Raw genomic sequence first — 23307 nt, 5'->3', positions numbered from 1 at the left:
TTCAAACTGATCTGCGATGTTTGCAGAGCACGCATAGTGCTGGTAGCTTCATATTGGATGCGCTTTCTACGTTTCATTCATGTTGAAGCAGGAGCTGTACGAAGGTCAATTGGCTCGCTGCTACTGCCATGGTTCCTCACTCCAGCATTTTTCAGCGAGTTTCCATGGTCATCGAGCGAGATGTGTTCATGTATAGTTGTGCGTGCGTGACACCGTACTTGTGAATTTAGGTAGTAAGCGAATGTTTACTAGTTTACACGGTCAATAAACCTACTATGCTTACTTCGTATAGCTATCTACTAATTTGTTATCGCAGTCGATGCTTCGCTTTTCTAGCAAAACTGCGATATTTTGTTTTTCTCCACGCCAGTTGGCGCGATGAACGCGCGGATGGAGCAAGAGCCATCTCAAAGTCGGACCACGTTGGCCGTGGCCGGTTACATTGTCTGCGCCAGTGCTTCGAAGTATAGATGTTGTTGTTCATGCCAACGTGACTTAGCATGTGTGTGCACGTGCTCATGTAAAGTCGCACTATATACACTCCTTAACCGAGCGATATTTTTTCTCCGACTTTCATTAGTTCGAATTTTGTATAATTCGAATTTTTTTAGCTTCCCTGCGGAATTTGAATTGACGAGCTTTTACTGTATACAGGGAGTGTCAAGTCTGAATGGGTAAAATACACAGCTTGGGCTGTCTCCATTGTGAGTGCAGTTTTCACTTGTATGGTCTCACACATGTTCTTGGGACAAAGGAACGAGAAACAGTAGTGCAAACAATTTCAAGGGCATTTATTGCACCTTTCGTGCACTAGTGCCTGCTAGCCATATCACTGCCCATGGAACATGCCCATAGGCGCGTGACAAATCGTGGATGTCAGACTCACCGCGACCGGATAATGAGCGAATATATTCACCCCCGTGCTGGACACTAATGCCTAATCGTTCGTGTGTACGGTCACGCGAACGGTGGCGTGTTCAAACGATCATGGTCATCCATTCGAGTGTCCTGCTTCTAACCCTTTCGCAGGACGGTACCAAGAACTGTGGGTGAGCGCGTGAAACGTCCGTGCAGTTTACCAACTCCAAGCCAAAGAGAGAGAGCCTGCTTCCTTTCGCAACTTAGTAACCCCTCCGTTAGGTGGCATTAGCAGCGCCACACTTGCGCCATCTCTCGTAATATGCTGCAGCCGCACTGACCACCGTCGGCGCTTAGCTATGCCGAGACGCTGGACTACAGGAGACGTGAGAGCCATGCAAGGAAAACAACATCAGGGGACGCACAAGAGTCAAGTGTCCCTGCACACACTTACTACATTTAGTCAAAGGTGCATTCAGAATAGCTTGGGAATTGTCAACAAATCCATGATGGGAAAGCAATGTCTTTTTAATCATCATAATCTGCTTGAAATGAAACACACATGAGCAGATTCAGTTGTGTTACAATACTGGATGTAGCAGCCAACGAACGCAAGAAGGAACACGGCAAATATATAGTTGCGTGCAGTAGTGTACATGTTTCTTCTCAAACCGTAGGCCATTCACCCTTGATGATGTGTTTCAGTGCTAAATACTTGGTGTGCCAGGAACTGTGCTCCACAAAATCTGCATGTGATTGTCGCTTTCACATTTAATTGTTAATTAGCAGTAGAGCAAAAATAACAGTACACACTGTTTGAACATCATGTAGCACTGCATTTGATCCATGTTAAAATGAATTAGCACTGCAAGGACAACTGCATAGAAGGCGAAATGTGAAAACACCTGTTTACTTAGATTTAGCTGCACGTTAAAGAACCCCAGGTGGTCTAAATTTTTCTGGAGCCTCCCCACTACGGTGTGCCTCCCCACTATGGCATGCCTCATAATCAAATCGTGGTTTTGGCACGTAAAACCCCATAGCTTAACAAATGCATAGAAAGGGCGATCGATTCGTGCATTTTCAGCTTTGAGGGTTCCTCAACCAGGTTCATAAAACTGCGAGATTAAATTCAGCATGGCATAGCATAGCTTTTATATAGGTTGAATTGCCATCTGCACCTTCATTTATTCCTACTCTATGCAGAAAAAATAGAAGAAAGAGAAGTAATGGAGGCAGGGTATGTGATACCGGACACTTTTAACGCGATAGCGTTAAGGAGTTCATGCAGAAGATATGGTGTCGGCATCGGATGATGTTTCGGCAAAAAATTTTCATACCACCCATACCCAGGCCCTCCATGTGATGCTAGGAACTTACTGAACTAATTGAATTTCTCAAGGTAAAATACGGGAAAAAATTGTAAACTATGATTTACATACAACCTACAGAGATGATAGCTCTCGGATTGTAATTTGGCTGTATGAGAAAACATAATTCTGTTACACAAAACTCAAAGAAACCCCTTTTTCAGTGTTTCTACCATTCACAAACCAGCTGCGACAACTGCCATTTGCGCGCGCCAGCGCGCGGCTGTCTAGGGGGGCCACGGAGCGGCGCGCCCGGTTCCTTGCAGTACCTCCAGCTGGCGCTCGCCTCCGTTGTACCAGAAAGCCTGCCTTCGTGCTTTGCATTCGCGGTCAGCGTTTCCCTGTAAACATTACGGTTACATATGCTCCGGTTGCCGGGAAGCGTGAGAAGCAGTCAGGGATATTTTAATGCTATCAAAGGCGAAGCCTAAGCATCCCCCAAATTTTATGTGCATGCTGTCAGTGGGCTATGGATCCCATAATTCTTTATGTTATGCAGCAGTGACTAGCACATCTACACAATGTGGTTCTAAATAATCTGTTGGTTATGTAATGACCAAATTCCTGCTGAACTCTTATTAAACATTTTCATTAAGAACACTGGCAAACAAGAGGATGGTTATGGAAACAGGTAAAGTTATTTTAAGTGCTGAAACATATATACAGTTCCTTAATAAAAATAAATTGTGGGGTTTTACATGCCAAAACCACCATACGATTGTGAGGCAAGCTGTAGTGGGGGACTCCAGATTAATTTTCACCACCTAAGGTTCTTTAATGTGCACTCAATGTACGATAAAGAGGCGTTTTTACATTTCGCTCCGGCGAAATGCAGCCGCCATGGCCGGGATTTGATCCCACGACCTCTGGCTTAGCAGTGCAACGCTGAAGACGCTATAGTGCTACCAGAGCGGGTAAACAAAGGCTTGATCAATCAATCAATCAATCAATCAATCAATCAATCAATAAATAAATAAATAAATAAATAAATAAATAAATAAATAAATCAAGTTTGGGTGACAAAAAGCTGTTTGTCAGAACAGCTTGACTAGGTCACAGCCATGACCATGAAATGGTTATTTAAATATTCAGCTTCCAGTTGCAACTACAACTTCATTAAATTCAGCAGCGCATAGTTTGCCATTGACCATAAAGGGCTCCCTCACCAAGCCCCACCAGGAATTTTGGTTATAGACCAGAACTTGTTAAGTGCCAGCTCGAGAGCGCCTTGTTGCAATAAGTTTTCAAAGGGGTTTATTATTAGAGGAGCTATGGGGGGAAGGCTTTGTCGCCGTGTAGCCAGTAGGGGAGCTTCACTGCCACCACAGGCGCGCTCTCCGGTTGCCCTGCTGACTAGCGTCCCCATGCCGGATCCCCTCTCCTTGCCTCCACGTGTTGAAGCTCCCTTCCCCCATATTTCATGGTCGCCATTTTGCATTTTGGCTGTGTTAGGTTGCATATTTGTTGCATGTTAGTTGCTTGTTAGTGTGCATATTTAAGAGGAAGCTTTAGCTTGGGCCCAACTCTGACGCGGCCTATTCAAAAACATGTAAAACGCAAAAACGTTTTTATGAGATAACCCCTGGTCCGATTTTAATGAAATTTGTTGCATTTGAGAGATAAGGTTAAATTCTAGTGACTGTTGGAAGCGGAATTTCGATTTAGGGCCTGAATTTTGTTAAAAAGATTTTCAAATATTCGACCGTTTTAAAAAAATAGAAGTAGAAAGTTTACAAATTCATAGCTCTGCATCAAGAACAGATATCGCAGTTCTGTAAACGGCATCCCTTAGATCATTCAAAGTGGACAAATCTGATTTGTCATTTTACATCTTACATGAATTTATTAAATTGGTTACAAGGGTTCTGCAAAAGCTGTATTTCCATATTGCTACAAAAGCTGTATTTCCATATTGCTAAATTTTTTTATATTCATGTGTAACATATCAATTTTGTCCGCTTTAGATGTCATATTAGATGCAATTCACAGAATTGCATTTTACTTTTTCATTGTTGAGTTACAGAGTTGTAAACTTGATAGTTTCGTTTTTTGAAAATTTTCGATTTTTCCCAATTTTTAATAAAAAATTGACAACCGAACTCAAAAATTCGATACCAACACTCGCTAGATTTTAAGTTTTTCTTTTAAATGCAATAAACCTTGTCAAATTTGGTGCAGTGGTTGCCGAGAAAAACGAATTCTCTTTTTACATGTAATTAGATAGGAACACTCGAGCTAAAGCTTCCTCTTAAGTTCTTTTTCTTGGGTCCCTGAACTGACACCTTTGCCTCATAATCAAATAAATATGGTACTTTGAAATCAATGATACCACACTAATGTAACAAAGCTGGAGTTGTGGTGCAAAATTCAGTAAAATAAGTGCTTTGCCTTCATTTTCTGTTCTAGCAATCATCTTACTGCGAAATTATCGAACATAGAGTTTTACAGAAATAGTTTAATAGCATAGTCTAACCAGTGTTTCTTTTTCATATCCTTTTATTTATTTATTTATTTTTTATCTATCTATCTATCTATCTGTCCGTCCGTCCGTCCGTCCGTCCATCCATCCATCTATCCAATAGTGACCACGGAAAGCTTTTTGCCTTTAACATAATGCGCTACATTACAAATGGAATGGTGTGCATGGCAGCAAAAAAGCATAATAAACACATTGCGTGGAGCAAAACAAACTGAAAGACAATGACAGCATTTAAATGGCTCGAGCCTGATACACACAAACTATACATATACACATCTACACATACAAAGACATACCCGTACATATAAAGTAAAGAGATGTAAATGAAAGGACATATTAAAGAATGGTAGGAAAAAGTATGCTGAAGCCATTGACGTTGATTGTCAGTGTAAGCGGGTAGCCTGAACTAACAGACGAACGAGCGTGCGAGCAATGTGCCTCCCCCTACCTACTTGCCACCCATCCCCGCAACTCAGTTGCCCAAGAGCATGCACCCTTTTCCTGGGCCTTTCTCGGAGTTCCTTCGTGGCAGCCATGGAGGGAAAACGCGTCCACTTTATGCTCTCCTCTCTGTGTCGGCGTCAACGCCGTCAGCGTTAAGTGGAACGCTCGCCTGCATCTGTGGTGTATACCTTGTGGGCAAGAATCCACTGTGGATCCTCGTCCACCGCACCGTCCACAATTGGCTGGCCACCGCTGGACAGCAGTGAGACGTGCAACGAATGAGCAAGCTGCAGTCTCCCCTCCTCCTCCCTCCGATTCCTCTCTGCCAATTGTATGCCTGAGAACACACACCCTTTTCCTCTCTCCTTCGTACGACAAATGAGTGAGCTAGCTAACGAGCTAAAGGATCGGTTTGGACCAGTGGCACCCTCATGCATCAGCACTGCCTTCGTGCGCCACTACTGCGAATGTGACGGCATGTGACGGTGACCAAGCATGGCAGGTGTAGCCAGCTCTGATTATGTTCCATCATTTCTTCTGTTATGTGTTTGCCAAACTACCACGTCGAATCAAATCTGAAAAAAATGTGCAGCTTTCTTGGGTGCACGAGCAGTTACTCAAGCGTGACTGAAGTTGGTGCTGCTATTCATTTCTATCAGTTTTCATTGTGACCTCACCGCATACAATAATGGTAAGCCTTGATATGCGCGGTCCGCAGGCAACGGTACGCACATTTCTGATGCTCCTTTGCTATTGCCTAGTTTAACGTAAGAGCCGTTCATTCACAAGGCCTTCGGGTTTCATTTAAATAGTGTCATCACCTCCGCAGGTGTAACGGCCCCAGAGATCGGGCGCTGAAGGTAAATGTGGATTCGTAGTCGTTATTTTGTTTTCCTTTGAGTAGCTCAGTATTTTTCTTTTAGGGTACATTTTTTTTCCTTGGATTTCGCAGCGCTGGCTACCTCTGGTGCATCACTCTGGGTACTCTGCATTAACAGCCATCCACACGTGCACCCGCTGCCACTACCAGTTCTGGTAGCGGTAAACTCTGTGAAATAAACCAATACTGAAGGTTGGGCTAGTTTCTAAGACATTAAAATTACTGAAGCATAGGACAACAAAAAAAGAAAATGTGCAGGGAACAGGACCATACAGACACGAGCGATAGGCGAAGCAGCGAAAAACAAAAAACAACAACAGTGGAGACTTAGGTCTCCTTTTGTCCGTGATTTTCATGCTGCTACGCAAGTCTACATGATTAAATGCACAGCAATGTTTACGTGCACAGCAGAACATCTGCAAAATAATTGCTAGAATTCAACGTCTTGTCACAGTCAGCTTTGTTTGCCGGGTGCATTTGCATCACAATTTGCACTCGTTTTCTGCTTCATATGCATACTACCCGATGCCATGAAAATGACCTGCTTGATACAGGCTGCAAGCTTTCTCAAGAGCAGATGCACAGAAATGTGTTCTCTGATTTGTCAGACCTTAAGAACCGCATCGTGAAAACCATGTGTCTCTTCGCCCCGCTGTCTGTGTCGCATGCCATTGCTCTTGCTGTTTGTGGCACTGTTCGCCAGCACGCTGCTGGCGCCTTACAACGGCCACCCGGTGCCTGTAGCATCAACATTCCCTACGTGTGCACGGTCTCATTTTGTGAACCTCCATTGATGAGACGGATCATGTTTCAAAGAAAGTTCAACAGAGTCCACATGCCATCTCGCTTTAAGAGTTGCTTAGCCTCTTTCCTGTGATCACTGAACTGCTGGTATGAAACTTTGCATCCTGATGCTTTGTATGTGCAGTGAAGATATACATTCTTTTTGAGGCACCGTCGCAGCTTTTTCAAGAATCGGGCAGGGTATTTTAAGGTGCGAGAACGACGCGGTATGAATTTGATTATCGCATCTCAAACCACGCAGGTCAGCTTTGCATTGGCTGAGATCGGGCATTGATCCTCAAGCTCTCTGGTCCAGTCATAACCATTAAAACCATTAAGGCACTTGTAAAGATTGAGGTGTTTCTGCCACTAAATGCAAAGTGGCTGTGTACGTGGTGTGCGTGTTAAATAGTGGTGAAAGGTAAAGTGATCCCAAGTGGGGCGTAGTACGCATCAAGGCACTAGATTAATAGAGGCCTTGTGGACCAGTGCTACAGATGTTGTGAGCACAAGATCAAGAACTTTACCCTGGTGGTTGACCACAGTGTTGTGCTGTTGAATGCCATTGTATAATGCAAAGTCCACAAGAAAACTGGCTTTGCAGCAGGAGCTAGGGTAAACATTGGACACACTACCTGTGCCCCACTCAATGCCAGTAAATGGTGGTGTACTTACTAAAATTTGTGAATGGTTGAACCTCAATGAAATGCTCAATAAACTTAGGATTGTCAAGCAAATGTGGGAAGTAATAAGTACCCAGTAGGTAGTTTGGGGCCGTCGTTGGCAACAATTTACAATTCAAACTCTTTCAGTATGTGACTCAAGGTCAAACCTGCGATATAAGGAGTTCAACACTATAAGGACGCCACCTCCTTGTTTAAGACATCGGCTATCATAATCACTATCACAATGAAACACAGGGTAGTTGAAACACTGGTTGGAAGGTATAGTGCCATCGAATCATTTTCTGTAATGCACAATAGGAGTGTTCCTTGCAGTCAGGCTTGAGCAGAAGGCTTCAGCTTTAGTGTGAAGGCCCCTCCCATTCTGGTGGTAACCGTTTGTGACGCGCCTGTTGGAGTGGTCTCATTGCTTGCAGTGGTCTGTGCACATGCTCGCAAGGTGCCCACGAATGGTCAAAAGATACTGTAGGAACAGAAGGCCCCCAAATAATAGCCATTTATTTATCAGACCGTTGTAAGGAGCTTGTAAAGGAGTGCGAGTAGTGTCGTGATGGATAAATACGTGGCTGCTTTGAAGTAAAGATGGGCTCATGTAAACATTTTTGTGGTCGTTACAAAGCGGGGGTGGTATAACAGTGGCCATACGTTTTAATGTTGGAACCGTTGATGGCAGTGAGAAAAGACTTGTCGTGGTGATGTCGTCTGCGGTCTTGAAAAGTAGGGAGAATGACACAAATTTCTGCACCAATGTCTACAAGATAGTGAACTTTCGTGACACGGTCGGTGACGTAGAAGAGACTGCTTAATGTAGGGCCATTAGCACTAGCAGTCATCAGCGACTGGTCCAACTGCTTCCCGGAAAGTTGCAAGGCGCACGGTACTGACGTGCGCGAGTCCCTTTATCTGGCGTGATACCAACAAATAAAGGGAGACGGAGGGCGTGACACAGTTTGGTCATGCGAGCGATTCCGCTGCTGATGGTTACTCGCACAAAAGCGTTAGGCAGCCAACTGGTTAGTTAGTTCCTCTACTTGCGCAGCAAGGTGTGTTCTTGAACTGTCAGGTTTGTCGAAGTGCTGCTGTAACTGGGCTTGTGTCGCCACGGATGCATTACAACGGTCAACAGAGGATACACAGGATGGAAAGAATCCATAGTCTGGTCTGCCATCGTCGCTAAGGCCTCGACAGATGTTGTAGTAGGTGAGGCACATAAAATCATGCATACCTGGTTTGGTAGACGCTGGAAGAAGAGCTCCCAAAGGATTTTTGAGTCTGCTGATGATGGACTGGTTCCCAGGGGTTGTGTCATGCGGCAAAGCAGCTCATTTGGTTTTCTGTCACCAAGTTCCTCCGACGAGAGGAGCTGTTGAATCCGTCGCGACTAATAGTCGGTGGTGCGCTGCAGTAACTCCCGCTTAAGGGTGTCGTACTGATCATCGAGCGGAGGAGCTAGCAAAATGTCACAGACCAAAGTTGCAGTGTTCAGGTTAAGCACACTCATGACGTCGTCATACTTGGCCGCCTGAGATGTGACTCAGTGAAGGCGAAACTGCACTTTGGTGTGGACAAACCAGAGTTCGCAGTTTGAGGGCCAGAAATTGGAAAGTTTGAGTGTGGCGATGGAAGACGTTCCGTTTTCTTCGAGATGTCCTTGTTCGGAGGCCGGTTCCATGGTGTCTAGAAGAAACTTGGTAGACGTATACAGTTGTGATATGGTATCACGTCCATGTCACCAACTTGTAGGAACAGAAGGCCCACAAAGAACTGCCATTTATTTATCAGGTGACTGCATTGATGTCGTGGCTACCATCGTCGAGCCTATATGCCTGATCGCACTAGTGCAGTGTCCTTCCACCGAGGGGCTCTATGAATACTGTCCACTACAATGCAATCCACAGGCCATACCTCCGGTGAGTTTATGCTCCCAAAGTCTTGTTCTCCAACAGCCACATGTTAAGACGCACAGCTTGGCTGTGTGGCACTGAGCCTTGCATTGACTCTTTGTGTAAATGATTCAGTAATGTATGTACTGTTTCAGTTCTCATTTCCGTATAGTATACTAATCATAGCCTGATTTATTGCACTATTCTCAGGAAGCCATGCATAAGTGCAGTCTGGTTACATTTATAGAAGGCGCAAGTTTGGGAACCTCTTTGCCTCATCTTGGCACCTTGCGGTAGGTAGGGAGATAGGTAGATTCCTGCCTCACCTCACTTCAGTAAAAGGAAAATAATGGGAGACTGATGGTGGAATTGAATCTCTGCCATTGAGCACAGCAGCTTGGTGCTCTAACCATTAGGCCACGATCACACGCATACAACCCTCGTTCCAAAGCCAGCTAGATCTTTGAAACACTCAGCATATGTGCCTCATGCCAATTTCTCGTCTTCTTTCTTCATGGCAGCTCACGCTGTGAGCTGCCATGCTAAGGCCAAACTACACGTACTCTTGCTGGCACATGAAAGCTTGTGCCAACACGTCTCAGGCAAACGCAGATGGTGCAGGACGGATCATGTGCATTGAAGTGCAGTGCGAGCATAGATACCTTCTCCAGACAAGTATCAGTGCTCTGGCTGCCTCACAAAAATACAAAACGATGTTTACTGAAGCAAAAACCGAGGTAGTCTGCGCTGATGTGCGTCTTGGAGGTTCAAACCACCATTCCTCGCAAGGCACGGCAAATTCAAGGGGCGCAAGCGCAAGCTTTTGAGCACTGGCAAGCGTACATGTAGTTTGGCCTTTAGACTGTAATATCTCCGGGACCGACCCACCTTTCTGAATACTTTCCTCGTAGCAGCCTGTACTACATAGACTGTGTGGTGTTGTACTGACTTCATAATCGCCAAAGTTAATTATGTTTTCACATTTCTTTGCCGTATTGCAAATGCCCTCGTTGCTTGACATACAGCAGATTACATAGCCATAGGCATGTCCAATTGTATAACATGAAGTTGCTGATGACGTCACAATCCATGTTTCTCGCTTATGCTCGTCCAGTACCTATGTGAAACCTAACAATTGCCAAGTCATAAGCTCACATTGAACGGCCGGCATAGAAATCGTGCCGTTGCTGCCATATGATCGTCTTCAACGTGGTTGTCCTTGTGCTGTTGTCATTACACGCACATACGCGCATGACCAAGGCACATCTTCACAACCCACACACATACAGCTACCCCAAACAATGCTGGATAGCCAGGTACAAACAAAAGGCTTCGCATAACATTGATTCCCACGGTGCATGGCATCTGCATCATTTTTTTTATCTTGTTTTACGGCATTACTGTACTCCATCTAATAATTTGACACCATCTTGCCCAAATGCAAGTGGTGGTTCATTGATGCAGCTTACTTTAATAAATGTTTTAAAACTCAGTTACGTGACAAAACTGACATTGGCTGTGTATAAACGTACTCTAGGAGCAGAAGGCACCTGTACCTCAGGAGGTTCCCATCACCACTGGGCCTGCAGAGCAGAAGCCAGCCACTTTCCAGATCGGTGTGCCTGAAGGTCCCATGCAGCCGGCTGCGCAAAGTGCAGATCCAAGCACTGAAGATGTGCCCAGTAAACCAGCACCACGTGTGATCTCCGAGGAAGAAGCACGAGCCCTACTGGCCGAAAAGCGCCGTTTGGCACGTGAACAGGCTGAAAGAGAGGCTGAGCTGGAACGTCAGCGGCAGGAAGAGCTCAGGTTTGTGCTGGTATACTCTGGAGGTTACACCAAGGAATACATTCTTGATATGTTACTTTTAACTAGGGGGGTGTGAATGCTGAATAGTACACTTTGAATCGAATTGAATAAAGAAAAAAAAAAGCTGAATATCAAGTCGAATTATAGTGTCAAAAGATTTTGCGCAGAATTTAATGCTTACAAATTTTGGGCAAGAAAATATGGTGCTGCAGATGCGTTGGAGTCTCTTAGCCAGTGGCATTGCCAGAAATATTAATTTTCAGGGAGGGGGGGGGGGGGGGGTGTTCTCTTCTGGCGGCTACCACTCTTTACCCTTACTCTCGATATACAACCAATGTGGGATTTTTCGGACTCACTAGGGGCTGCAAAAAAATCTGAAAAATCTGGCAGCCCGAAAAAAAGAAATGCATGCCTTATACTGCCCCCAAGGGCTCATATCGCCAAAGGCACATGCGAAATAACTCTGGAGGCCTGCCAGTACACTTATTAGGTGTATCGGTGCTCATACTGTGAAAGGAGACGGCAGGAGCATGCGTGTATAATTAAGGAATACATACAGTGTCCCATGACAATTGTTCCTTCTGACTTTTGATATGCTTCACCGCGTAACACTACTGTATGAAGGCGAAGTTAACTTTTGGGAACCAGCATTATGCAACGTGCTGTGCAATTCTAGCCACCCTAACCGTGCTTTCCGAGCTTCGAAGCCATTGGCGACGATTACAAAGGCAGAGTTGGCACCATTGCTAACAGCAGCAAATTTTTTCAATTAAAAACACGGCACCGAACAGCAAGAAGCTAGGTAGCGAACATCAAAGTAGCTAGGCGTAGCGTTGCCATGTTGTTGGCTATGGCTGCCTGCGAATCTGCGTGCAAGAGTGCCGGTTCGAGGCGGTGAGATAATCAGAATGGCGGTAATGATGGCTTCGATTAATGCTGTTTCGGGCCTGTGGTCATGGCAAAAAGTCCAGGAAATTGGACAGCGAAGGTTTCTTGCATCTGAAATTTCAGACAGTCTTATACATTGACTCTATGGGGTACGTGGCGGGGCCACGAAGGTGTACAAATTATCCGGCTTTTCACGGGCAGCGTGGACTGGGGTTTACACTTTTCTGTTTGGCTTCTTGTTAGTGCTTGAGACGGCGCCATGTTGTAACAGGCTGCGGTCTCTAGAAACAAGCGTCGATTTGTTGGGTTGAAACCGATTTTGGCAATGACTTACGAAACGAGTGACAGCATCCTCATCATCATGTTCGTGTGCATGCGTACGTATGTGTGCGTCGAGAGAGAGAAAGAAAGATACGCAGAAAAAGAGGTACACCATTCACAGACGGATACTTCTTGCACTTCCTGAAAAGCTTGCTTTATCAACGAGGAGCATTCTTTATCAACGAGGATGCATGTTTTACATTGTAGAAACAACGCTTTCAGGGGTGGGACTCCTGTGAAAATTGCGCCATTTTGATGCAAACGCTGGTTCCTTCACCAAACTGCGCCAAACACAGAAAAGTGACCGAAATTTCGCCACACTGCACCAGAAAGGTTTTGGCATGTGTGCTCTAGCAGTGGTCGCGAACAGTGAGCGGATTCATTCTCTGAAAAAGAGCACGGCCATTCACATTCCACACACCGCGCGACGGCGCCTCCTGCACAGTTCCTCGTAATTTTCGCGCTTATAGCACTGGACTTTCCGGCGCTTCTGGCAAGTGGCCGGTGCGCGCATGGCCACTCCCGGCTCTTGTTGCTGCTGTAAAGGCCAGGGCAAGTGTATTTAGTGGCGCACACTCCATTTCTGAGGCACAAAACGACAAAAAGTAGACTGAGGGCGCTGCGAGCAAACTAGAACCTTTTTTAACTGTTTTTAAATTTCCTTTGCATCCAGTGCTTCATTATCTTGTTATCACTGTGGTCTCTGGTTTTGCTCTTGTACTGTTGGCGTGAATAAAAACATGTACCGTAACGAACACCTTTTATATGTAATTACAGTCAACGACCGATTTTTTAGACATGTCCGTAAATTGGAATGCCTTGGCGGAACCACCACGTACCCCCCTCGGGAGTTTTGGATGCAAAACTTTTTGCCGTTTTATTTTCCCGACTCTTTCACCGTGGCTGCAGGTACAAAGTGGCATTAATCGAAGCCACTGCCATTTGTATTATATCACACCCTTAAACCGATGCTCTCGCACGCCGATTCGCTGGCAGCGACCACCGCTGGAATGCTAAACCTGGCTGCTTCAGACGTTCGCTGCCAAGTTTCTCGCTGTTCAGTGCCGTTATGTTCATTGAAAGAATTTACTGCTTTCATCAATGGCCCCGACTCCACGTTCGTAATCCTGATCGATGACTTCGAAGTGCAGAAAACATGCTTCATTGCATAATGCCGATTTTCGAAAGTCAGCTTCCCCACAATGCAGAAATGTTACGCATTCAAGCGCACGAACTGTATTGCAGTGAAGCATACCAAGTGTGTAAAGGGGCAACTGTCATGGGACATGGCATGTATTCCTTAATTACACACGCAGGCGCCTGCCATCTCCAGTTGAAATATGAGCTACGATACGCCTAATAAGTGTACTGGCAGGCCTTTAGAGCTATTTCAGGCTTGCCTGTGACGACTTGAGCTTTTAGGGCACTAAAGTGCATGCATTCATTTTTTGGGACGTTGACTGGTAGCTAGTTTGTAATCATGGAGTAGTGCCATGTGTACGTTTCAAAGTCTGAATTAAGCTACTGTTATTAATGTGCCCAGTTTCACCTAAACCGGAAATGAAATAACGCATTGGAGTAGTCTCAGAAGGGTGTGCGTTTGAATTTATGCTGATAGTGCCTTCATGTGATTATTTCATGCATAGAGTGAAACCATCTCGTAAACCCATACCTAGAAAGAGAATGACAAATTATGTGGCTATATGGTAGTTAAACTAGTTGGGCCTAAATAGAATGCATTCTTTCCTATATGTTTTGCCAATATTTAATGTCAGCCTAATAAGTGTACTGGCAGGCCTTCAGAGCTATTTCAGGCTTGCCTGTGACGATTTGAGCTTTTTGGGCACTAAAGTGCATGCATTCATTTTTTTTGGACGTTGACTGGTAGCTAGTTTGTAATCATGGAGTAGTGCCATGTGTATGTTTCAAAGTCTGAATTAAGCTACTGTTACAAATGTACCCAGTTTCACCTAAACTGGAAACGAAATAACGCATTGGAGTAGTCTCAGAAGGGTGTGCGTTTGTATTTATGCTGATAGTGCCTATTACTCAAATGCTCTTCCTGTGCTGTGTCCATGCTATATTCACCTAACTTTAAAAGCAGGAATGAAGTTTTGTGCTAGTACTTTGATAGTAGCATATGACACAGTTTCACTCAATTTCGGTGACCTGCTGCCTGACTTGTTTAAAGAGATGTTTGGAGGGAACTAGCAATCATAGTATTGTGGTCCTCATCGGGTGACACACATATTACTTTATCACATTCGGGAATCAATGAGGCAGACAGTCAGAAGCAGGGCTACTTTTCATAGTAGAAGTATTTGCCGAAATTGTGGCATTTATAATTCACAGTAAAATAAAGGCTAGCAGCTCCAAGAGATCTGAAAGGAATGTCTACTGACACCCGGCTGGTCTGAAGACTGCAGAGGTATTTTGTGAGGATGGGCTCTCAGTAGCAAGCAGCTTGTGTTATGACAGGGTGGGGAAACCACACCTAGGCAGCTGACCACAGCTCTCTGGTGTCAAGGGATCGGGCAGTGACAAGACGTTCTTCCGATGCCCCTAATTTCTTGCCACCTGCATTTTTGGAATCCTTGATGTGCGTCTTCCCCCTAGTGGGAAGCAATCAACGAAATAATTTATTTTTTCTTGCATTGCAAAAAGGATGGAGCATGAAAGGGACTGACAACTGATTTTTATTACAATTTTCAGCCACATAATAAGGGTTCTGGTGAATTCGTCTGGCCGTGTTGTCTGATTATTCGGTGCTTGGTAAAGGGCATGCGACCGACTCCTGATGTCGAAGCTAAGCATTCCTGGAACTCGGCTGGTAATGCGAGGAGTTTTTCTCATTCTTCCTGTGGCAAGGTAGCGCTGACGTCAAGAACAGGAGCCAGATCTTGTGCGGATGTTTCTTCGTGCATTGAAAAGCAGCCTTGGACATCTGCGACACCGTCGAAATAAGTCACAGCCGTGCCCCCTGGAAGGTGCTGATGCTCTGTGCTGAAATCTGTCAGCAACAAATCCGTGTGCCCATTAATGATGCTGGCAATACTTCGTGCAACTGAAATACTATGAGTAAATAACAGTGGGGTTATTTGGTCTGCAACTCCTTTCGCCTCGAATGGTGTATCGCATGCCACAGAAACAAGGGTGCACGACCTAGGTGGGATGACATCATCACTCAGATGTAATTAGTTGCATGGTGGTTCTAAGCAATCAACTGGGTCAGGGTTATGGTAAAATGTTACCAAATGGTCTGGGATGTTGATGACTGCGCCACATTCCCTCCGAAAGTCCATTCCGATAAGTCTTTACAGCATGCGGGGAAAATGGCAAAAGTGGCAACAAAAGATGCACCTCCTATGTTGACTCTTGGTGTACATCATCCGGCAGGCATCAGTAATTTACTTTCTTGAGATGAACTGCAAGGTCTTGACTTATTATGGAGAAGTCAGCACCAGTGTCGACCAAATCTGTCACTTGCCGCCCGTCAACAAAAACAATAAAGTCTGCGCTTACAACTTCGTCGCTGTTATAACTCATTAGTTTCATAGCATCCTGCAGCAGAAGCAACAGGAGCTTTTTATCGTTGTGACGGCTTGCAACGTTACCCCTGGTAGTTGCCACCCTTAGATTCCCCGGCATGGGCTAGGCGACCTCCTGCCTCCAAGGTCAATGAACGTGTGATTTATTGGTGCAGGCAAATGTATAGGAGACGGAGGGAGACTGGTGACCTATGTCGGCCTGGGGATTCGGCAGCGACTCCTCATCATTGGTTTGGCAGTCGTAAAAATAAAAGCGGGTTTCTGGAGGCCCTTGAAAAGGAGCTTGGCGGCCTAGGGAGTAGTCATTGGCACGTCGACTGTCAAACCATGGGCGGAAAGAGCGAAACTGTATGTCGTGATGCCAGCAATGACTGGAAATGTGGCTGGCACCACCGCAGTTGAAGTAGAGTGAGCGCCGATCTGCAGTTCGCCATATTTCCATTTTACAAAACTGCGGACATCCCGAAGGCTCTTCCTGGGGTGACCAAGGTGCGGCAGTCGACTGCTGGTGGTACAGTGATATCAACTTAACAGGTGGTGGACGTCGGACAGCGGCGGCGCAGTTTATGAGATGCGGCTCGGAACTAAGGTTCGTAAATGAGAACGCTTGCCTTATTTCTTTTTGTATCACTTCGGCGACAGATGCCACTGGCGAAGGTTCCACTGTTGGAGTCACGAGCTTCTGAATTTCTTCATGAACAATCTCCCTAATCAGATCGCACAGAGAGCTCTGGGTGCCAACTGTTATGGCGGTGGCGTTGACCTCGTTGCTGCTGGACAAGCGATTGTACTGCCTACATCGTTGATGAAATGCTCACTCAATAGCAGTAGTTTCCTTGATAAAATCAGCCACTGTACTTGGTGGATTGTGCACCAGTCTGGCAAACAACTGCTCGTTCACGCTACGCATGAGGTGGTGCAGCTTCTTATCATCTGTCATGTTTGGGTCGGCATACAATACAGAGGGGCCATGTCCTCGGCAAGCATTGCAACAGTTTCGTTGGGTTTCTGAATCTGTAATTCCATTAGCTGCTGGGCACGGTCCCGTCAGTTGACACTTGCAGAGGTATTAAGGAGCTGCTGGCAGAAGTCGCTCCATGTTGATAGACTGGCTTCTCAGTTTTCATACCACGTATGAGCGCTATCGCGAAGAGCAAGATAGACATTGGTGAGCTTTTGTTTAGAGCTACACTCATTGATCTTGGCGACACGCTCAAACTGGTCCAGGCAGTCTTCTAGTCTTCTACATTTTCAAGAGTGCCACCGTGAAAGTGATCCGGAATCCATGGACGAAGAAGGGTTACCTGTAGTGGGCTGGACGAACGGATGCTTTCGGGATTCTGGGGCGGGCTGGCGTCAGCCAGGCGCGGCGATGGGTAGACAGTGTTTCCGGGCTGGATGGACGGCTCCCAGGAGGGGTCCGGATCATCGGGTTGTCGTACCCCGCATCTCCACCAGTGTCGCGGTGCAACGAAAATAGGACAGGAGGACACATATTACAAAACCAGCTTGTTTTAGTAATCAAGCGTAGAGACTAGAGACGTCCTCTTCGTCTTCTGATGTCTCCTAGGCCAATGCATGAGACGAAGCCTACGAAAGCTCCCATCGTTGTTTTTGTCATCGACATAGAAAAGACATGGCAATATGCTGCTAGAGCTAATTCAGATTGGCCACGTAGGTGAGGCCAGCAGTGCACTGCATGCAACTTTTTCTGCCAAACATGCGGAAAGCACACATGTATGTCATTGTTCATGAATGGTTCCCCTTTTTTGTGTGTGTGACAATGTTTTGTGGTGTTCTGGTGGTAGTCAAAACATGCAGTGACTGTTCGACAATATTTTGGCATCTGTTGGATGTTAGTGACTTCGGATAAAACAGACATTTTTTGTCTGATTATCAGGGTCCGTTGTAACGAGAGTTGACTGTTTAAAAATGAAATGGGTGAGGAATGTAACATTAATCAAACAGAGCGCTTTGGGTCTACAATAAATAAGAGGGGATGCGTGGAATTTGGAGAAGTGTAATGGTACCTGTGCTAGCTTTTGCAAATGCAATTCTGTGCTATAGATCAGAGACCTTGTCGGGGTCGGAGATTAACCAGAGGGTGGTGGGCCGATTGCCTTTGGGTGCACACGGTAAAACCGGGCGGTGCTTCTTTTGAAGTCAGAGATGCATAAAGCAAGATTAGTTTTATGAAAGACTAAGGAACATGAATTAAAACAAATGGACGGCTAATGTGCACAAATATGTGTACCTCAAAATTGTGAACACGTAATGGAGGAAGAGGTCAAGAAAGGTGGCCACCAAGTAGTCGCCAACGGACTTTTTGATTAATTTAGACCCCAAAGTTTGACTTTCCAGACTAACTCACTCGTTCTGAGTCATGCCACCCGATCTTGGAGACCGCCATGTTGGATTATCCAGTGGCATGGCCAGGCTTGGCTTCCATTGGCCCTCTCTATAGCCTTCATGATTGGGAGGCGCACCCTATCAATAGGCCTCTTCAATTTTCAGAGTTCTCGTAGCCTGCTGGAAGCCAGACAGCAGCCAGCTAGTTCCAGTCCTGATAGGAAGTCACATGGGCTGGAATCCCAAGACAACCCAAAGCTGCCCGAAGTTTGCAAAATCAAACTCTGGGACAGCTAATGTACCAGCATCACAGTGGCCTCTGAGGCCGGCGCATGCTTGGCGCACGCTCAGCGTAATTGACCCATTTGTGCATTGCCAGCTATCACGAGATTTCGTGCGAATCAGCACAGGACGTGCACTGGCACTCCTCACTTTGCACAGCGCAACAAATGGCCTCCAACGCATTTGTTGCCAAGACGTGAAATCGCGCGTTAGTGAATGTCTTCCTGAAAGCAATTGCTTGAGGATGCCTGCTCGTAGCGATCACGTTGCCCACCAGCAACATTGATGAGTTGGCGTTTGTAATCATTTGATGAGACACAAAAAAAGCAGGATATCGGATAAAAATTCGTGCCGACCTGTTTGGACTTCAATTTTAGAATGTTTGTTTCAAGTGTTGGTGCTTCTCTTCTGCCCCTGTGCTTAATGAGATGGGGCTGAAGCTGGCACATGAAAATGTGCCAGCTGCACACGCACGCACGTAAAGGTTTCAAATCATCAGCCACCACACATATCGCACAGCCTCGCAAGGTGAACGGTGCATTAGAACTTTAGAAGATAACGCCTGAAGTAATGGAATCCGGAGATGACTGTAACCAGTTGGCTGAGTGAGGTAAGAGTCCTCAAGCGCCCGCATTGCAATCTGTCAAGTCCCCACAGAGGTGTCGGCGAGCACTCATCATCTCTTTTTGTCGTCTGCTAGCCTGAGAACTTCCAGAGAACAGCCAGACCAAAATTGTCCTGGCTGGTTCTGGCAGCCTGCAGGTAGCCAGAACTGTCCAGCCCAAATAAAATGAATGCGCTACGGAAATGAGTTGCGCGGTGGGTGGAGCAAACAGAGAGGCTGTGGAAAATTAAAGAGGCCTGATAGAGAGCATGCACCATCCTCCTGTATCGGAGGCCCACGCACGCTAATGCGAGGCCCTAATACGCAATCTGCAAAGTGGTGGGGTGGACATTCCTGCCACAATGACATTCAGGACTTCGCTAGTGTGGATGACAACGACACACTGTGTGCCGAGCTCATTTATGATGAAAATGTACACCAAGTCCCTCAGCCAAAAAGCTGCTCAGATGATGATGATGACCTCCCGCACTTATCGACGGCGAAGATCACCAAAGCGGTGATGCTCTTGTCGACGTATATGGAGACGATGTCACACTTGCTCAAATCCAAGCAAATCTGATCGCCTCCAAATGTAGTGGGAGCCAGGGCATTATTAGTGATCTTTTTAAGGTGCTCTAAGCCCAGTAAATGTTACTTTTTTGGGTTGAAGCAATTTTTCTGTATGTTCGATTTTTTTCTGACAATATTTGTCAGTCCCCGCTGTGTCCAGTTGGTGGCTGTAATTGAAAGCATAAATAGACAACCAAGAGTCTTAAAAAAGAAGGTGCGAGAAACAGAGATGCTAAATTGGATGCAGAGGATGGTAACATAAACAACCATGGAGATTTACAAAATGGCAAAGAAGAAATCGGGAGGGAAAATCTGTATGATAACGTAAAGGGGAGTGCCTTGCAATTAGAGGACTGAGCTGGCTGCCTGAGGGTACCAGAGCAAATATGTGCCACAGGATGTGGCATGTATGGGCTTTAAAAGAACCCGGGAATGACTCTGCAAATTGTATGGAATGCCAAGATATTCACCCAGCGAGACTCATAGGGAGTATCCACATTCAAGAAAGAAGTGTTAGGATTCAAAGAAGATGGAACTGGTCATCAGTCACAATAAGTAAAAGAAATTAGTGTATTGGTGGAAGAAAAGCAGGGAAGAGAGTGATAGGACTGTAGTCATTACAAGCGTAGGTAATGTGTGATATAGTGATAGAGGTTTCAAATACGAAAGTTAAGATCAAGATCAGATAAGCAAAGTGCCAGATAGCAGTATATGTGGTGAAACCTGATTAAACCAAGCAGGCTAGGTGACTATTTATCCCTGTCCCGTTTCAAAGCGGGTGCCAATAAATATCATCACATTGCATGCTTAGTTATCAGCTGAATTAAACTGGACCTTGTACTTTCCATCATTTCTGTGCAGGACCAGTGCCACATTTACCTCTAGGTAAATTCTTGAGATTTGTTGGCGATATGTTGATTTTCACATATGACATTCAGCTTGATGCCTCTCCATAACAATATGCATTGCCCATTCTGCCAGGGCACTCAAGAAAGGAAGAGTGATGCAGAGTGTGCCGTTGCACAGTTTTAGCCAACTCTGTATGTGCTCAAAAGGATATCTTCAAATGCTTTTCATGGAGAATGTGTTTCCTTGTTGGTGGCCTTGCGTAGCAAAGCCCCATTTCTGCGTAAGTTGGCCATATTTGCAGAAATAGTTAAACATGCAAGGCAGGCTGTCACCAGGAAAGTAACGTTTTTTTTAACATTCTGTTCCCTGCAAGCAAAATGATATTAGCTCACTTGAATTTCTGCCACATGGGTTCACAATTTATAAATTGATGCGGACATTCAGAAATCGTAAACTTTGCACTCTAACTGTATCGCGTAAGATGCTTGAAACACCCGTTTTCATGTTTTCTGAGTGCTTGTTAGGCAACCAGCAATCAGCCAACTTAATGTTTTAGCAAAGCAAAGTCAGTATAACATAGTTATGATAGACCACATACCCTTCAGTGACTGCATCCAGGCTTTTTAAAAAGGTTTGCATTTTGTCCTATAAATACCAGAAATGTGTTAGTGCGAACTTTTGATTAATGCAAAGCATCCTAGATATCGTACTGTAAATAAAAATAATACATGGAGAAGATAGCTATAAAATAATAACCTTAGGTCAGTAAATCTCACAGAAAACACTAAAGGAAACAAAATAATCTGCTGGAAGACTTCACTCTGTAGATTGGCCTGTAATGCCTGAAAGTTATCACATCACATCACTTTATTTTCCTTAAAGACCCCTTTCGGGGTGTTATATAAGGGGTGGGGTTTACAAGATGCAGGCGTTCACAGAAGTCGAAAATGTGGATGGACAGGTTATGGCAGCGACATGGTGGGGAAGGCCGTTCCAGTCAGTTGCTGTTCGTGAAAAAAATGAGTTCATGAAGGTAGTAGTACGGGCTCGTGGAGGCAGAACTTGAAGAGGGTGACCGATGCGATCGGTATGGTAAGAGTATATTGTCCTCTTAATTGCATGATCTTTATTTTTTGCATGTTCTTATGTCTTGCAACCCTCTCCTTAAAATGGTATTAGGGGACCTTTGCCTTTATGATTTAGGGCTCTGCAGAATTACCGGACATAGCATAATCTAAGGAGCAAATAGTTTGAGCTTCTAGTCCTGGATTGCTACAGAAACAGTTAATCATTTTGTTGTAAGCAACTGCAAGCGCTTTGTGTATCTGCTACACCAATGTCACAATGTGCAGTCGGGAGTAAAAGCCTAAGGGCCAAAGCAGCAACAAAAAATTTAGATTACTTCTAGCACAGTCATGCTACGTAGAATTTTCTCAATTGGTCAAACAGGCGCACAGGGCTGCGTAGCCCCATGCTCTTAGCCTGTTGTCGCACTGCTTTAAATGCAGAGATAGAACAGGTTGCCATCAAGGGCTTTTTCCCTGCACTGCAGGCGCCAGGAGGAAGAGCGGCTGCGCCTGGAAGAGGAAGAGCAGCGGCGTGCCGAAGAAGAGCAGCTCCGCCTGGCCGAGGAATTCCGGCGGCAGGAGGAAGAGAAGCTGCAGCGGGCCATTGAGGAGCAGCAGAAGCGGGAGGCTGAGGAGCGCGAGCGGCGTGAGCTGGAAGCCCAACAGAAGGCCGAGCGGGAGGAGCAGGAGCGCAAGGCTCGCGAGGAGGCCGAGAAGCAGCGCAAGGAGCTCGAGGAGAGGCTCAAGCGGGAGGAGGCTGAGCGCGCAGAGAGGAAAAAGGTCAGCCTGTGATTTGCAGCCTGGTTTGACGAGCTTTTTTTTGCATTTACCACTGGCCTGTTAGCGTCGAAATCTCGCATACTTGTCAGTCTGCCCATCAAAATTATGGAAGCAATGGTACCACTTACCCAAATCGTCATACAGAAAGTATGACCCAGTGTTGTCTGCAGAACTTACTCAAACGCACAGCTAGGTTAACCGTTTTCATCATTAGCATGTGGAGTTTTCCTGCTACACCGTTTGTGTTTCTGCTTCTTCATGGCAGATGGCAACGCTATATATTTGGCTGCTTGAACTTACACTTGTGAGTGCCGAATTCACAGTCTCCCTGCCTGAACAAGCTATTTCAAGTGGAGCATTTACAGGTTCTACAGATGGCATTGGTTACTTCTTTCTTTAGGGCATGCATGGAAACTGATTGCTAGAGCTGGCATTCATACAAAATTTGAGCGCTCACCTGCCAGCAGCAAGTGCAGATGTGTTTTTATAGGGATGGGCGAATAGTAAATTTTAGGTTAGTATCGAACTCGAAGAAAATAGTAATTTGGTAGAATAATTTCAGATAGAATAGTTTGAATAGCAGTGCTTTGTATACCACATATTTTTATGCAGAAAAATGAGACAGGTTTTGGTATAATTAGGTTGCTACAAACGTTAACTTTTTTGGCTAGTAGTGAGTAGTTGTGGGGCTGTTATACAAGTGTTTTTATGCAAAAAGCACAAGTTAAACATTTCTTTACAACATCATCAGTGTGAAATTAAATTTATGTGCATGTATAATTAAGAGACACATAGTACCATATTTACTCAATTGTAATGCGTCCTCGATTGTAACGCACACCCGTCCTCTGCGACCAAAA

The 23307-nt window shown here is 45.3% G+C and overlaps 1 protein-coding gene across 18 annotated transcripts in view; it reads left to right on the top strand.

Moving 5' to 3' along the window:
* The window catches only part of LOC126521214 (uncharacterized), a 145635-nt gene that overhangs the window by 90811 nt on the left and 31517 nt on the right, over positions 1-23307 (top strand). For all 18 annotated transcript variants that reach the window (XM_050169837.2, XM_050169833.2, XM_050169835.2 and 15 more), the window contains 2 exons: positions 10918-11189; positions 22153-22447. In XM_050169837.2, coding sequence (XP_050025794.1) covers positions 10918-11189; positions 22153-22447 — 567 coding nt within the window. The remainder of the gene's footprint in view (positions 1-10917; positions 11190-22152; positions 22448-23307) is intronic.

This window comes from Dermacentor andersoni, chromosome 6, assembly GCF_023375885.2.
Source record: "Dermacentor andersoni chromosome 6, qqDerAnde1_hic_scaffold, whole genome shotgun sequence".
Lineage (NCBI taxonomy): Eukaryota > Metazoa > Arthropoda > Arachnida > Ixodida > Ixodidae > Dermacentor > Dermacentor andersoni.
The sequence above is the reverse complement of the archived record's forward strand: the minus strand, read 5'-3'. Positions and strand labels throughout refer to the sequence as shown.